Below are 15,612 nucleotides of genomic sequence, written 5' to 3'. Positions count from 1 at the left end.
TGATGCTATTATAATTAAATTGAAAAATGAAAGTGATGTAAAGCTTTTTTTCTTAATGTATTTTGTGTGTCTTCATGTCTACAGAATGTGTATGTGAACATCAATCGGATTATGTCAGTTGGGAATCGGCTCCTGGAATCAGGCCACTACGCCTCCCAGCAGATCCAGCAGATTTCAGGCCAGTTGGAACAAGAGTGGAAGGCCTTCGCTGCAGCACTGGACGAACGCAGCACCTTACTGGAGATGTCTGCCAGTTTCCACCAGAAAGCTGACCAGGTATATACATACATGAATGAAAACGGACATTTGTGTGGATGTATGGACAAAGAAAACAACAATATCAGTTTCAATACTTTACTGTTTCTCTGACATAATTAATGTACACAATTTTTGTTTGTTCTCCTCTCAGTACATGAGTAAAGTGGAGCCATGGTGCAAAGCGTGCGGTGAAGGAGAATTACCGTCAGAACTGCAGGATCTGGAAGACACAATCCACCGCCACCAGGGCCTATATGAGCACATTACCACTGCTTACTCGGAGGTCAGTACACAATATTCACACCCATCCGACTGAGCTCGTAAAATGCAAACAAGACTACAACTGGCACAAAGCAAAATTAAAAATCGACTGTAAAAAGATAAGATCATAATGCATGGCTGCAATAATGGCTAATTGAGAAAATTACATGCGGGTAAATGAAAAAATCTAAGGCAAACTGCATGATGAATTTGGTAATTGATAAATGCTTAATGTGGATGGTTGTTTTTGGTAGCTGTAATAGTAATAGTGATTTTTTTTTTTAACTCACCATTACCAGGTGAGCCAAGATGGGAAGTCGCTCTTGGACAAGCTACAGCGACCTTTGACCCCAGGAAGCACGGATTCTTTGATGGCATCAGCAAATTACTCCAAGGCGGTCCACCACGTCCTGGACATTATCCACGAGGTGCTCCATCATCAGAGGCAGCTGGAGAACATCTGGCAGCATCGCAAAGTTCGCCTTCACCAACGTCTGCAGCTGTGTGTTTTCCAGCAGGATGTACAGCAAGTAAGCAACACTCATATTATTGAATGTTAAATGCAGCAATTTATAATTCATGATTTTTTTGTATTACTGTTAACGGCGAGGATTTCAACTCTAATGTGCACAATGCATGAGATGGAAGACCTCAAATGATGAGCATCAAGCTTCTCCAAAGACTTATTTTCTTCCTCTTGGGTTTTTCAAGGGAGATCATCTGTCGACCGAGCAAATCGCCATGAGACAGTCTCAATGGCAATGCTCTTAGATCAAAACTACTGAGTTGGTGTACGGTTCCTTCTCTCTTTCTACCCTTCGGGCATGAACTCTTATGTGGCTTGCTACCCCCTCACACTCTCATCCTCCATCTCTTTTATGCAGCATCTCAATGATTCCGGTTTGCACATCTTCTATCCTGCCATGTCTCTATCCTGCCTCTCTTGGTAGTGGTTTCCATGGTGATGCAGTTTGCTGCCTCATAGTGTGCGGAGGGCATTGGGAATGTCTATTATCAAAACATTGTCTGAGGCTTTGAAATAAGCATGACATTTATATCATCAGCTCACTTATGCATATGGTATATTAGCCCATATATATATATAGTAATGTGTTCAATAATCGTTAACGTTGGTAAACGCACAAACTAATTTGCAGTGGAAATGTTGATGTCACATCTCTGGATGTAGCTTTGAATGAAAACATACTCATCTCAGCAGAGATCAGTACGTTAGGAAGACAAGCAAATGAAGCAGGCACATGAACAGGATATATAGAGTAGATGACAATTCCTTGTACGTAATTCAAATGGTAGGCCCCTTTACAGTCAGGTGCACCACCTACTGGTTTTAAAATTGTACTGCATTATTAACTCAGTTTTTAGAATCAGTTTTTGTAAAGTAAAATGAAAATATCTGTCCACTGTGTGTGTTTCAAGGTACTGGACTGGATAGAAAACCACGGTGAGGCTTTCCTGAGTAAACACACTGGCGTCGGAAAGTCTTTGCACAGAGCACGAGCATTGCAGAAGAGACATGAGGACTTTGAAGAGGTTGCACAGGTGAGCTTGAAAAGTCAAACTGTCAATCTATTTTTTAGCTATGTATGTATCTGTATTTCGATCCATTCAAAAATAAACAAAATGTTAGATTGTTTATACAAGACTATGTCAGTTCTTTTTAAGTTGCTTAATTTTTGCCAGACAGTCGATTACTAGGTTGATTTTCTGCAATCTTCATGTTACAGAACACCTACACTAATGCTGACAAGCTGCTCGAGGCAGCAGAGCAGTTGGCTCAGACGGGAGAATGTGACCCAGAGGAAATTTACCAGGCTGCCCACCAGCTTGAAGATCGCATCCAGGACTTTGTACGACGTGTTGAACAACGCAAGGTCCTGCTGGATATGTCGGTTTCCTTCCACACGCACGTCAAGGAGGTGCGTCCTGTTCTCCCTCTTTATTCTCATAGCACGTAGAATTTAGCCCCCTTCCGTCCATTTCCTCATTCAATCAAACATGCAGAAAAGCAATATAATTTTTTTCAGCTCATAAGACGTTCTATCCATCTGTAACCTTGCTAGCAGATGTGAAACCTCTGTCAATCAAACTAAACTGGCAGATCGGTATTTCAAATTGGTTGGATGCTTTATGGTGTGATAACCATGCAAATTAATTTGTGTTTCCTTGTTAAAAAAAACTTTAGGTCTGTTTTCCTCACCTAGAAAAGCATTCATTCATAAAAGCAGCACTAGCATCTACAATTGGATGTTTTGTAAATATATTTTCGTGCTCTAAATTTGTGCTAGTTAATACTCAAGATTTCTGGGGGAGTCTTTTTCCTGATCCAGTTTGATTGTTATTATAGTGTGTGTCACATTTGTAAGTGTCCAAATTAACCTTTCCACACTGACTAAGCACCCTGCTCTGCATGTGTTAACGCGAGACCCTGTTTACATAAACCCATAAAGACACAGAATCAGTGTTATTAATGAAGCTAGTCTTTAATGTCCATATGGACTAATCGCCTTCATCCCATCTGTCAGCTCACACCAGTGGCAGGTCACTGTGTGTGTGCTGTCTGCTGTTACGCATAGGTGAATGATTCCAATTAGTTTTCAGCGATTGAATGCTGTCCAGTAAAGTCAAAGAGTTCATGTTGGAATCAAGCACACAAATCAATTTATGACAGAAAAAAAAAAACATCCATCCATCCATTTTCTATACCGTTCATCATTATTATTGTCATGACTCGGAGCTTATATCAGATGACTCAAAGGACACATTGACGTGTGAGGTGAATTTCCCCTTGAGGAAAATAAAATTACTCAATGTCCCAAAGGTCGTTGAATAACTGTACAAAATAAAACATACACTTCTGACTCTATTTCAACCCCGTAACCTCATTCATGGTTTTAGTCTATATTTCTACATACTAAGAAGTATTCATATTTTTTACATTTAGCTTCATCGTATGGACAAAATATTCTCAAGACATGTCGGTATGCAGATCAAGAGCGATATATATATAAAGATCGATTGTATTATTCAATAGAAAATAGCCGTCTTATCTTAGTAAAGAGAGATTTTCTCCTGTATATACTGCATTTTTTTTTTCACAGCACAGTGAGTGTAGTTGCCCACTCGAATGTGTGTCCAAATGCCAAATAATATGTACAGAATGTTACTCAGGGGATGATGGAAAGAAAGGTTGATGAGCTTTTGAGAAGGCATAGTGGGTGTTAGACAAGCAGCGGGTGCCAACCAGGATGTCTTTGCCAGAGCTTTAATGTGCCCTGCCAAAGCACCCAGATGGCTAATCTGTTACAAAGATGACCACTGACAAAACACCAGAGTGGAGCAGAACTAGTGGGACTCACATTCCCCTCCTTTATCTTTTATCTGTACATTTGGCTGTTTGAGTCTCTTTGTAATTGAGTTTGACCCGCCATAATGTTTACTGACACCTCCACAATACAGAGTGAATTGTGTACATATTGTACAATATGGTTCTAGTTTTCATCACACTTGTTTGAGTTTGCAAAAGCAACTACTTGTGCGTCAAAGGCGATGCATTTTAACTGGCTTGAATTTCTTGTTAGCTATGGACATGGTTGGAGGAGCTTCAGAAGGAATTGCTGGACGATGTGTACGCCGAGTCTGTGGAGGCAGTGCAGGATTTGATCAAACGTTTTGGTCAACAACAGCAGACCACCCTGCAAGCGACTGTCAATGTTATCAAGGAAGGTGAAGACCTCATACAACAGCTCAGGTGAGCATCTCATGAGCCACTATAAGGTTTCAAGCAAAAATTGTTCATTCAGACTTGAATGGCACTTGACATCACAGTCACTGTGAGTCGGCGTTATCCAAGACAGATGTCTAAAATAATCAGACTTTACATTGAAATGATAATAACCTTTTGATTGAAAGTCACCACAAATTAACTGATGTTTTCTGTGGTGCACAGTACCTTGGAAATCGGATCTTATTGAGAGCAGTAATTTGGTTTTGTCACAGCAAAAGAGAAGCCGAATTCTACACCACTATAAACCGCAACTGATATACTGTACATATAGCTATTTGTCAACCATATTTGTGACATAAATTTCTAGTTTGTAGTGGTGTAAAATGTATTTTTCAGCAAATAACCATTTTACTTGTAATTGTTGTTGTTTTTGGTCCTCCACAGATTATTTTTAAATAAATTAAATACATCAAACAAATAAAACAGGTACACCCAAAATGATGGTACCCTTCGCATAAAGTTTTGTGAACCAACCTTTTGGATGCAGCCAAACAAATTCTCTCTCTCAATAATATCACCTGCCAACAGGGATTTTGTCCCACTCCTCACGTGTTAACTGCTCCAGCTGCAGGTTTAATGGGTGATAGTTTCCTACACTGTAATCACATGAAACTGTTGCATCTGCACTTCAAAACTAAATATCAATATCCTTATATGTATATGCTAAAGGAATTCTTATTAGGATATTGTCCTCTCAAATAGCAGTCTACTAAATATTGTAGTGCTAAATGTATTTATTTCTGCCATTATTGTACAGAGTCGCACTAATAGTACTTAAATACATCTGAAGTTCTTGTCTTCACTGTATTTGTGGTCACAGAGACTCTGCCATCTCAAGCAACAAGACCCCGCACAACAGCTCCATGGCGCACATCGAGAGCGTCCTGCAGCAGCTGGATGAGGCCCAGGGCCAGATGGAGGAGCTTTTCCAGGAGAGGAAGATCAAACTGGAACTTTTTCTCCAGCTTCGCATCTTTGAGAGGGATGCCATAGATGTGAGGAAACTCATAATGAAATTTATTTATTTTTTCTACAGCCTCAGCTGCTCTATTGAACAGGAGAGGAACCAAATAAACAGGCGAAATGGGGGAAAAAAAGATTATAATTATCCCCTTCTTAAATCATCCAAACAGTTTTATTTTTCTTATTATGTCATGCAGTTAAATATTCAAAATCCTGCTGTGAGAAGCCATTATTTAGTTGTTTGGGGGTTATAATCGAGCTCTTAATGTCCCCACTTACTCACAAAATGTAATTAGAACTCACACAAAAGTGAAACATTTACATTATGTACATTCATAACTGAAACCAGGGTAGTGACCAAGTCCTCCCAGCACACTGAGGATAAGCTTAAAATGCGAAACTCATAACACTATGTTAGATTTCTACGGTTGAAAAAAAATCCAAGATAGAAATCCTGAAAATCACAACAAGGGATTAATCAAGCAGAGATCCAGGGCACGGCGGGGGCGTATTTTGTTTTCTTCCTACCCCACATACACACAAGGACACTCCCCTCCTGCGTCAAACGGGGGTGTGCCGTAGTTGAGGTGAGACATGCATTGCCTCATGGCGATTTCTCTTAAGATGATTCCCTCACACTGCTGTGAAAGCAGAGGCTAAGAAGGTTTATCTCCTCTCTCGATTGGACTTTATAGCACTGAGAGCAAATGATGATCTTTTTGCCCGCTGAGGGTGTTTTACTCAACTGTATGCAGAGAGGAAGGAGGATTGTAGATGATTGTTTGGTAAGTTTTCTCCTCAGTTGTTTGTGAAATTGAAAGTCATTTTTAGGGTTTTCTACTAGTGGGCTCGAGCACAAAATTATTCATAGTTCATCTTGGTGGGTGAATCCAAATATTTGCATCTTCCAATCAAGCATCTTCCATTAATTTTTACACACATCATGTTTTACTGCAGTTCAGAGTTAGTATCTTTCATAATACTGTACTGCACAGATGAATTGTCCATATACATCCAGTTGGTTGCATGAGATAAGTTCATATAAAGCAAATAGACACATTCTCAATTTTTTTATTTTATTCTAACGTGTCACAATAATATGCAATATGTATACCTTCAATTTGCCTTACATCATATGTAGACGTTAGATACAAAAGATCCCAAAAAACAAGTGCCTATACTGTGTACTATGCAAGAAAAGAAAATATGATAATGTTGATCATGTAAATGCTGATGAGTAAACTTTTTGAGTTGGACCAGAACCTCATTAAAACACGCATCTGCTTGTGGCCAAGGTGTCCATTGTGTTATGAGTCATGCGGGGATTAAGACAAGCACTAACATCTCACTACATCTGCTTTACAAGTCGCAAATCATCGGAGTGAGACATTATCCCTGACTATAGCACACATTTTTCGTTATGCAGTGACAGTGGCCGTCTGGAATTAGGTTCAATGTTTTTCTTCAAAACAGAAGTACTGTTACAATTGAGATACCTGACTGTGTGTATGTAAAATACACAGCCTATTTAAAGTCGGTGCTTGTCAAAATATTCTGTAAATGTTAAATCCCATTCGATTATACAATTGTAGGATCACAGAAATTTTAGTCGGTGGAGTATTCTCAAGAAAACATATAGGGTGAATTCCACTTTCTTTTTGGAACTACACCTTTGGACTTAAGAACAAATTGTTCTGGAGAACAATTTATTAATTTGGCCCATGATTCAGAGCCTGATGAAAAGCTGTTGTACTTTCTGACAGCCTTTACTTCCTTTCCACCTTAGATCATCTCTGACCTGGAGTCATGGAACGAGGAACTGACCCAGCAGATGAGTGACTTTGACACGGAGGACCTGACGCTGGCTGAGCAGAGGCTTCAGCATCACGCAGACAAGGCGCTCACCATGAACAACCTCACCTTTGACGTTATCCATCAAGGCCAGGAGCTGCTCCAGTACGTTACAGAGGTCCAAGCATCAGGTGAGTGAAGGCTTTTGTAAAAATACCATTTGAACTACCCTAGCTCTTTTCCAGCTGTCCTCTGCACCATTGTTTCACCGATACAGTTAGATCTAGACGTTTTTGGACAATGACAGTGTGTGATACGAGCACCACCATACTCACTTTAATGGTACACATGAAACACTGAACTAAAATTTTACAATGTTGATGTATGTTATGTGGCTTTAAAAACATCCCCACAGTACATTTCAAATAAAGTTAAGTTTAAGTGGAATTATATTTATTCATTAGCCCAATATATTTGCATTTAGTCTTTTAGAACAGTTTTTTTCCCAGTATTTATTTAGGTATATTTTTAGGTTTTATGTGCAATACATTTTTTATTGATTCATTAATTATGGTACATTTTATTTCATTTTCCTTTGTTTAAGGTTCCAGATGCTTCATGAAGCAGTTGTATTTTTTTACTCCTCAAGATGGCACTGTTTCATGAAAGAGGTTGAAGAAATGTCAAGTCAGTGTACTTTCAGATATATTGATATTGAGAGTGCCATCTCGAGGAGTCAAAAAATATAATTTCTTAATGAAGCATTTTGAAATTTCATTTTCCCATCACTACCTACACATATTTTCTGTTTATTCAGGTCAGCTATGCAATTTGCAAGCACTAATGTCCCTGTAAATCATTTTTATGATTCTAATTTGTTTTGCTATTTTATTGACATGTTATCTGCATGTTTGTCTGTTGTGCAGGTGTAGAACTCTTATGTGACAGAGATGTAGACATGGCCACGCGTGTTCAGGATCTCCTGGAGTTTCTCCATGAGAAGCAGCAGGAGCTGGACCTGGCGGCCGAGCAGCACCGTAGACATTTGGAGCAATGTGTTCAGTTAAGACACCTTCAGGCTGAAGTCAAACAGGTACAGCCTGCAAATTAAGGACAAGCAGTTGGTACCCGGGGAATAATCTCAATAGTATTTTACTGGTTTCTCTGTTATTAATATAAATTAAATAAAAACCTGGTGGAAATATAGTTGACAAGCTTTTCATAGCGTGTCAGGCCACAGCTTACTCTGATATCACAGCATGCTAAAATGGTTCTGTCTCTACACGACATCAGCTGATGACTCACCTCACGTCAATGTTCTCTGTTTCTCCCTCTCTCTCGCCCACTCTCCCTCTCTCTTATAAAGTAACAGAGATTGACTACTGCATGGCTGAGTGTTGAGCACTCAATGGTCTGAAATATTTAAACAATCTTAATTTTCTCCTTCAAACAGATTGTGACTGCAACCAATGTGTTATCCTCTTTTTTGCATTCAGAGCCAAAAATCGCCAAAATATTTCAGATATTTAACAGCTAACATTCATACATGTCCTGCCTCAGGACATTGAAACGGCAATGGAAACACTGGCCTGATCAAGTAGCTAAAAACAGGCGTCTAAACTGTGTTACATCATTGTTTTTCCAGACAAGCTCAAGTCGCAGTTGTGAGCTTTGTCCACACTGCAGGTGTGCATGCTGAGTCAGTCAAAGAGAAAGTGAATGCTTTTTTGTTTGTTGACTACATATATCTGCTCAAAACAGGGTTATGATACATATATCTGCTCAAAACAGGGTTACAATTTTAAAAAAAAGTTAATTATGGCCATATCATTAGTTACAACTATGATTAGAGCCAATGCATGAAAAACGTGACAACAAACTAAACAAGATTGCTGCAGCCATACTCATGACTGTTCCATACTAGTGATGTCGCCATGATTAGTATTCTACATTGTTTACTTCTCTTGATCTGTGCTCTTTTTCAGCTTTGCTGCAGCATACTGCTGCCACACTTACAAAAAAAAAAAACGCAATGTGCCACAAACATGGAGCAAACAATTTACTTCAAATTCCTGGTTGAGTTGGGGAAAGGACCTAGCAAGTGCTTCATACTCTTTCGAGCGGCGTTGATGACATCCATGACTGAGAATATAGACAGTGTACCAGCTTGCCGTGATGGTGCTGTTTGTGTCACATGGTTGTGCCCTTCCTCACCTTAACCAGAAGTTTCAAATTGATTCTTTGTACTATGTTTATGCCACCCCCAGTTGGATGAAAAGCATGGTAAAGTGTGACAGTGGTTTCTACGTGAAAAGTAGATAGCACACTGCAAATAGATGAAATTGAGACATGTGACGTGCTGTCATTTAGGTGCTGGGTTGGATCCGTAATGGCGAGTCCATGTTGAACGCCGGGCTGATCACGGCCAGTTCGTTACAAGAAGCTGAGCAGTTGCAGAAGGAACACGAACAATTTCAACATGCGATTGAGGTAACATTAAAAACTGAATGTGTAATTCTGGCTTAGAGGAGCAACATGTCCATCAGCTTGAGTGTGGAGTAATAATTGATTGCTAGCAGTGGTGCTGTGTCACCCACACTGTAATTTGAGTCACATTATATTTCCTGTATTGTACCAAAAAACATTTTTTTTAATGTAGAAAACCCATCAGAGTGCCCTTCAAGTGCAGCAGAAAGCAGAGAGTCTACTTCAAGCTAACCACTACGACATGGACATGATCCGAGACTGTGCCGAGAAGGTTTTAACTCCACTCACACTTTTTGATAGAGGAGCATTTTAAAATACTAGCTGACAGAACACTCACATGTGCACATTGAATGTGAAGGTGGCAGACCACTGGCAGCAGCTGATGCTGAAAATGGAGGACAGACTCAAACTGGTTAATGCTTCTGTGGCCTTCTATAAGACTTCCGAACAAGTAAGTATGTGCGTGGGTCTGTTTCTGCTAGGTATGCTGAATGCCGTCTTAAATACATATTTGTTTCTTTGTTTTATTTTCTGTGTGAGGAGAAGCCTTGGCCTGCAGAGTCAGATTTATGGGGATTTTTTGTTGCATGATTATCTCAGGTGTGCAGTGTGTTGGAAAGCCTGGAGCAGGAGTACAAGAGAGAAGAGGACTGGTGTGGTGGTGCTGATAAACTGGGCCCCAACAGTGAGTCCGATCACGTCACCCCCATGGTCAGCAAACATCTGGAACAAAAAGAGGCCTTTCTCAAGGTGAGAAGCCTCTGTCAGGAAAATGCACCACACATTGCTAGCAGATGCATGCTCAGTCACTCAGTCTTTTGTCTCTGTGACTACTTACAGGCCTGCACGCTGGCTCGACGCAATGCAGATGTGTTCCTCAAGTACCTGCACAGGAACAGTGTTAACATGCCCGGAATGTTGTCCCACGTCAAAGCGCCGGAGACTCAGGTTAAAAGTAAGTGAATAAAGTCTAGTCTCAGTTGAAATGATTTAACAACATTTCTTTTTTTTTTATCACTGCACTTAAAACTGTGAACAAGGTTCCAGGCTAATTTTCAAAGATCATGAAATTTGCAATCAATAAACCAGAGACAAAATACGTTTTACATAGTTCATTGTCAATTTAAACAAAAAAATTAGAAAACAAATTTTTCTTAATTGTTAAATTAATGATTATGTATAAAATGAAATGGTTGGCAAACTAAAACTGTATTGTGATTAGCACCCTTAGTATCAACAAAAAGCCACTCTATTTTTTTTTTCCTTAAAGAATTGCTTAACCACCAAACACCTTGAATTCAGGTGTTGTTGTTTAATTAACTCAAAACGTTTTGTTCATGATTTTCATTAGACATCCTGAATGAGTTGCTGCAGAGAGAGAACAGGGTGCTCCACTTCTGGACCATGAGAAAGCGAAGGCTGGATCAGTGCCAGCAATATGTGGTGTTTGAACGCAGTGCCAAGCAGGTGTGTGTTTTTGTGCATTTGCGTTCTGAGTGTGTGTGACTATACTAAACTCATGTTACACTCAAAGTAATGGAAAAGGAAGCTAGATTGTATGATGTCATTCCCCTCCTGAAGTTTTTTAATATTCGGTTTAATCCCAAGGTATTGTTCAATTGTACTTTCTTAAATTAAAATGTAATTACCCATGGTCAGCAGAGGGTATATCGCCACTTCTTAAAATGAAAATTGTGCATTAATCTGCTCCTTTAGTGTGCAGTCAGCCACGAAACACCTTTTAGACACTAAGAATATTAACGTGTTTTCCGGACCATAGTAAGTCGCTCCGGAGTACAAGCAGGCCTAGAGCGCCGTCTTGCGGTTTAGTGTGAATATAACGTGTAAAATGATATAATAATGTGTTAATAATCTCACACATAAGTCGCTCCTGAGTATAAGTCGTCGCACCCCCGGCCAAAATATGAAAAAAAACTGCGACTTATATGGTACATGGAGTCGTTCTGTTGTCCCCCTCCACCCCCAAAAAAACTAAAATTTTCAGAGATGTAGTCTAAAGTGAAAGCCCTTCTATCCAAATATGTAAATAAGTTAATAATGAGGCATTTAAAAATGTAGTATTTATGGCTTTCTATTTTCCAGGTTAAAGAGACAAAAGGTACAATTCAATTTCATGTAAAAACAATATTAATAATATTTTTTAAGAGCTGAAATGAGAATTACAAAATTAGCCAAACATACCCACCCATGGGAAATTTCATTGCATTTTCATAACACAGCTAAAATCTATTTATTTTTATTTATTTTTTTTTTTTTTTTAAGGAAGCGAGGCAGACACAAACAGGCATTGAGTCTCGGAGGTTAATAATTCTTTTTTTTGTTCTACACTTTAGACTGATGGATCAATATGTTGACCTTTTTGAGAGGACGTTCAGCCTCCATTGTTTTGTCGTTCTTTTGGAATGCAGTGTTTGCTTTTCTCAGTAATAATACTTCTCTTATTCAGGAAGTGGTGTAAACTGGCAGACATGTTTAACAATGACAGTCTTAAAGAAAGCTATGATTACATGGTTCAAAAACTTCACATTCTAAGTCAATTATAGGCAAGGGACAAAGTGCAGTGTCTCCAAGAACAACCACTATTTTGTCTACCACGGGCAAAATTGAACATGTAAAAATGGCCAGAGTTTGCATTGTTATGTCAAATTATTCGTCATGTATTGCTTAATCTCACACAGATAACTTTTGGCTGGCCGTAGGCGGGCAACACCTTGGCCCAGTTACCTGTCATTGGCAGACTTTCCTTCTTGTTAAAATCAATGTGTGTGTAACATAACGACGTCCTCTTGTGGTGTTTGGCTGTCACTACTACAACATAGTCAGGCGAAAGTTTCGGTTTCCTCCCACATCCCAAAAACATGCTTGGCAAGCCGATTGAGTACTCCAAATTGCCCCTAGGTGTGAGTGCGAGTGCAGATGGTTGTACGTCTCTGTGTGCCCTGCGATTGGCTGGCAACCGGTTCAAGGTGTCCCCCGCCTACTGCCCGATGACTGCTGGGATAGGCTCCAGCACACCTGCGACCCCCGTGGGGACAAGCGGTATAGAAATTAGATGGATGTTTATTTCACAGGCTGGGGAAAACATAGCCAAAGATAGTAGAGGGTGTGTCAAATTTATGTAACTAGAATCCCTTTAGTGTAACTGTACTAAAGTGTGACTATGTTTCTGCAGGCCTTGGAATGGATCCATGACACTGGGGAGTTTTACCTGTCCACACACACATCCACTGGCTCCAGCATTCACCACACACAGGAGCTTTTGAAAGAGCATGAAGACTTCCAGATCACAGCTAAGGTGTAAATTTGTTTCTTTGATTTAGAACCACTTTTGTTCAACGAACAGTATGAGTTGTAGGTTTTTTTTGTGAGTATGTTTGCACACTCCCGTACTCAACTGGGAGGCCCATTCTTTGTGTCGCATATTGTTTCCATTTTAGGTATCACGGGTATTGTGTTGGAGAACAAGCTTATGTGCCAGTCACTGATTCTCAACTCTCCCTTTCTCTCCCCCTGTGTGTTATCTACCTTTCCCTCCCTCAATGTGCCACTATTGACAGCAAACCAAAGAGCGTGTAAAGCTGTTGATCCAGCTGGCCGATGGTTTTTGTGACAAAGGCCACGCCCATGCCCTGGAGATAAAGAAATGGGTGTCCTCAGTGGACAAGCGTTACAGGGACTTTTCTCTCCGTATGGACAAATACAGGACCTGCCTGGAATCGGCGCTCGGCATTTCCTCCGACTCCAACAAGGCAGTGAGTGTTCACCAATAATGATATCAACAGAAATAAATCTTCTAATGTATAAAGACCTTGGGTTGAGGTCTGATGATATATATTTTTTTAATGTTTCCAAGAGAGGTGTTGAATCCTTGGAGAGACATTATGGTTGTCTTTGTTTTTTGTGATATTAGTACATTTTGTAAGCAGGCAGATTTATAAAATGTAGCCTTAAATAACTTTGTTCAATGCGAGCATGTTTTAATAAGCTGGTGCGAAGAGAAAGCAAACGCACCACACGTGTGGTGAGTGGTGAAAAGCTACCATTGCCATTGTGCAGGACATAATAGCCACTGTATTTGTTTTCAGAGTAAAGAGCTACAACTGGACATCATCCCAGCTAGTGCTCCGGGTTTAGAGGTCAAGTTGAGAGATGCTGCTCATGAACTCAATGAGGAAAAGAGGAAGTCTGCGAGGAGGAAAGAGTGAGTGAGACTTACACATGGTATATCATCTCATGATGATGAATGAAACATTTTTTTAAATAAATGTATTTCATTGTATTTGGGGCTTTAATGTGGTCTCAGGTTTATGTCACACGATCCTAATTTGTCTCAACAATATTAAAAAGTCTATAATTTTGTTAAACCTAACTGTTGATTCATATGGTCACCTCATAGACAATCTAGTACTTATGGGAAAATGAAGCTTCCAATTTGCTTCATGAACCCGTTGTGGTATTTTTTATTCCTCTAGATGGCACTCTCTGATCAACATTCACTTGCTCTCTTAAACCCCTTCATTAAAACCAATAGTGCCATCGAGAGGGATCAAAAGATAGATCAACTAGTTCATGAAGCAAAATTGAAGATTCGTTTTTTCCCATCACTAAAGTCATGTTGCTAACAATTAAAGTAATGCATATGATATGGTTTCACCACAGATGACAACAAAACCACAATCATATGATTTCTTCAACCAAATAGAATAAATGTCAAAATAAATGTTTTTGTCTTTTTAGATTTATAATGGCCGAGCTGATTCAAACAGAGAAAGCCTATGTCAGAGACCTGCGTGAGTGCATGGATGTAAGTCACTGACTAATTTAATTCAATTTTAATTATTCAATTCTTTGGAATTCAATTCTTTTATAGCTATATATATCTATTGTGTAATTTCACATTTAAATCTAGTGGAAGCTTTTATTACCGTTCCATGTACAGTATGTTAATAAGCTATACTCACCTGTAGACATATCTGTGGGAGATGACCAGCGGAGTGGAGGAGATTCCTCCGGGGATCGTCAACAAGGAGCACATCATCTTTGGGAACATGCAAGACCTCTACGAGTTTCATCACAAGTCAGTTGAGAAGTTATCTTCGATTAGATTATGAAAAAATATTGTACATTTTGTGTTATGCAAATATGCACACACATTCAGTGGGCTGTCAGATATACTGTATATACTGAATTGTCTTTTTGAGTGATTTTACTTGATCATCTAAGGTAATAACTACAGACTGGTGGAACACTATTGAAGCAATGTGTCTGTTTCTGCACAGCATCTTCTTGAAGGAGTTGGAAAAATATGAACAGCTTCCAGAGGATGTGGGTCATTGTTTTGTTACCTGGGTGAGTTGGGATTTTTTTTTACAACAGCAAACAATAAAAAAAAAAAAATTAAAAAATAAATCACAAAATGGTACAGTGACTACTTTTCGGTAATGAATTTATCCTACTGCTATTTAGATCTTTGACTTGCAAAACACAACAACAACACAAATACAACACATGACACATTAAATGTTTTTCCAAGATTTCCTGATTTGAATGTTTGTTTGTTTGTTTGTTTGTTTGTTTGTTTGTTTGTTTGTTTGTTTCATCCCACTCAGGCTGACAAATTTCAGATGTACGTGAACTACTGTAAGAACAAGCCCGACTCCACGCAGCTCATCTTGGAGCATGCTGGCCCATATTTTGATGTAAGTAAATATATCATTCAGAGTTGTGTATTGGTTTCTCGTTTATGAAGTGAATTAATCAAATTCATAAAGATTGCATATGCTTGACAAATTGGTGTTATTTGGTTTTCCAGGAAATACAGCAAAGGCATCGTCTTGCCAACTCCATCTCATCATACTTGATCAAACCGGTTCAAAGAATTACTAAGTACCAGCTGCTTCTTAAGGTACGGTAGAGCAACACATTTCGATAAGTACCTAACTAATAATACTAATAATAATTTCCATAACAGCGGCATCTCGAGTTACGAACTTAATTGGTTCTGTGAGCCCGTTTATAATTGAAAA

General features: G+C 39.2%; 1 protein-coding gene across 3 annotated transcripts in view; it reads left to right on the top strand.

Annotated features, from left to right (window-relative positions):
• The window catches only part of triob (trio Rho guanine nucleotide exchange factor b), a 67,112-nt gene that overhangs the window by 29,182 nt on the left and 22,318 nt on the right, over window positions 1-15,612 (top strand). For all 3 annotated transcript variants that reach the window (XM_037272780.1, XM_037272782.1, XM_037272783.1), the window contains 23 exons: window positions 85-276; window positions 410-541; window positions 819-1,049; window positions 1,957-2,079; window positions 2,265-2,456; window positions 4,119-4,288; window positions 5,145-5,319; window positions 7,074-7,269; window positions 8,005-8,171; window positions 9,449-9,568; window positions 9,738-9,836; window positions 9,924-10,016; window positions 10,166-10,315; window positions 10,406-10,520; window positions 10,917-11,032; window positions 12,759-12,881; window positions 13,144-13,338; window positions 13,672-13,787; window positions 14,324-14,390; window positions 14,554-14,663; window positions 14,866-14,935; window positions 15,196-15,285; window positions 15,399-15,491. In XM_037272780.1, the coding sequence (XP_037128675.1) occupies window positions 85-276; window positions 410-541; window positions 819-1,049; window positions 1,957-2,079; window positions 2,265-2,456; window positions 4,119-4,288; window positions 5,145-5,319; window positions 7,074-7,269; window positions 8,005-8,171; window positions 9,449-9,568; window positions 9,738-9,836; window positions 9,924-10,016; window positions 10,166-10,315; window positions 10,406-10,520; window positions 10,917-11,032; window positions 12,759-12,881; window positions 13,144-13,338; window positions 13,672-13,787; window positions 14,324-14,390; window positions 14,554-14,663; window positions 14,866-14,935; window positions 15,196-15,285; window positions 15,399-15,491 (3,135 nt within the window). The remainder of the gene's footprint in view (window positions 1-84; window positions 277-409; window positions 542-818; window positions 1,050-1,956; window positions 2,080-2,264; window positions 2,457-4,118; window positions 4,289-5,144; window positions 5,320-7,073; window positions 7,270-8,004; window positions 8,172-9,448; window positions 9,569-9,737; window positions 9,837-9,923; window positions 10,017-10,165; window positions 10,316-10,405; window positions 10,521-10,916; window positions 11,033-12,758; window positions 12,882-13,143; window positions 13,339-13,671; window positions 13,788-14,323; window positions 14,391-14,553; window positions 14,664-14,865; window positions 14,936-15,195; window positions 15,286-15,398; window positions 15,492-15,612) is intronic.

The sequence above is a fragment of the Syngnathus acus genome, chromosome 16, assembly GCF_901709675.1.
Source record: "Syngnathus acus chromosome 16, fSynAcu1.2, whole genome shotgun sequence".
NCBI lineage: Eukaryota > Metazoa > Chordata > Actinopteri > Syngnathiformes > Syngnathidae > Syngnathus > Syngnathus acus.
Note: the sequence above shows the minus strand (reverse complement) of the source record. Positions and strands in the feature narration are given on the sequence as shown.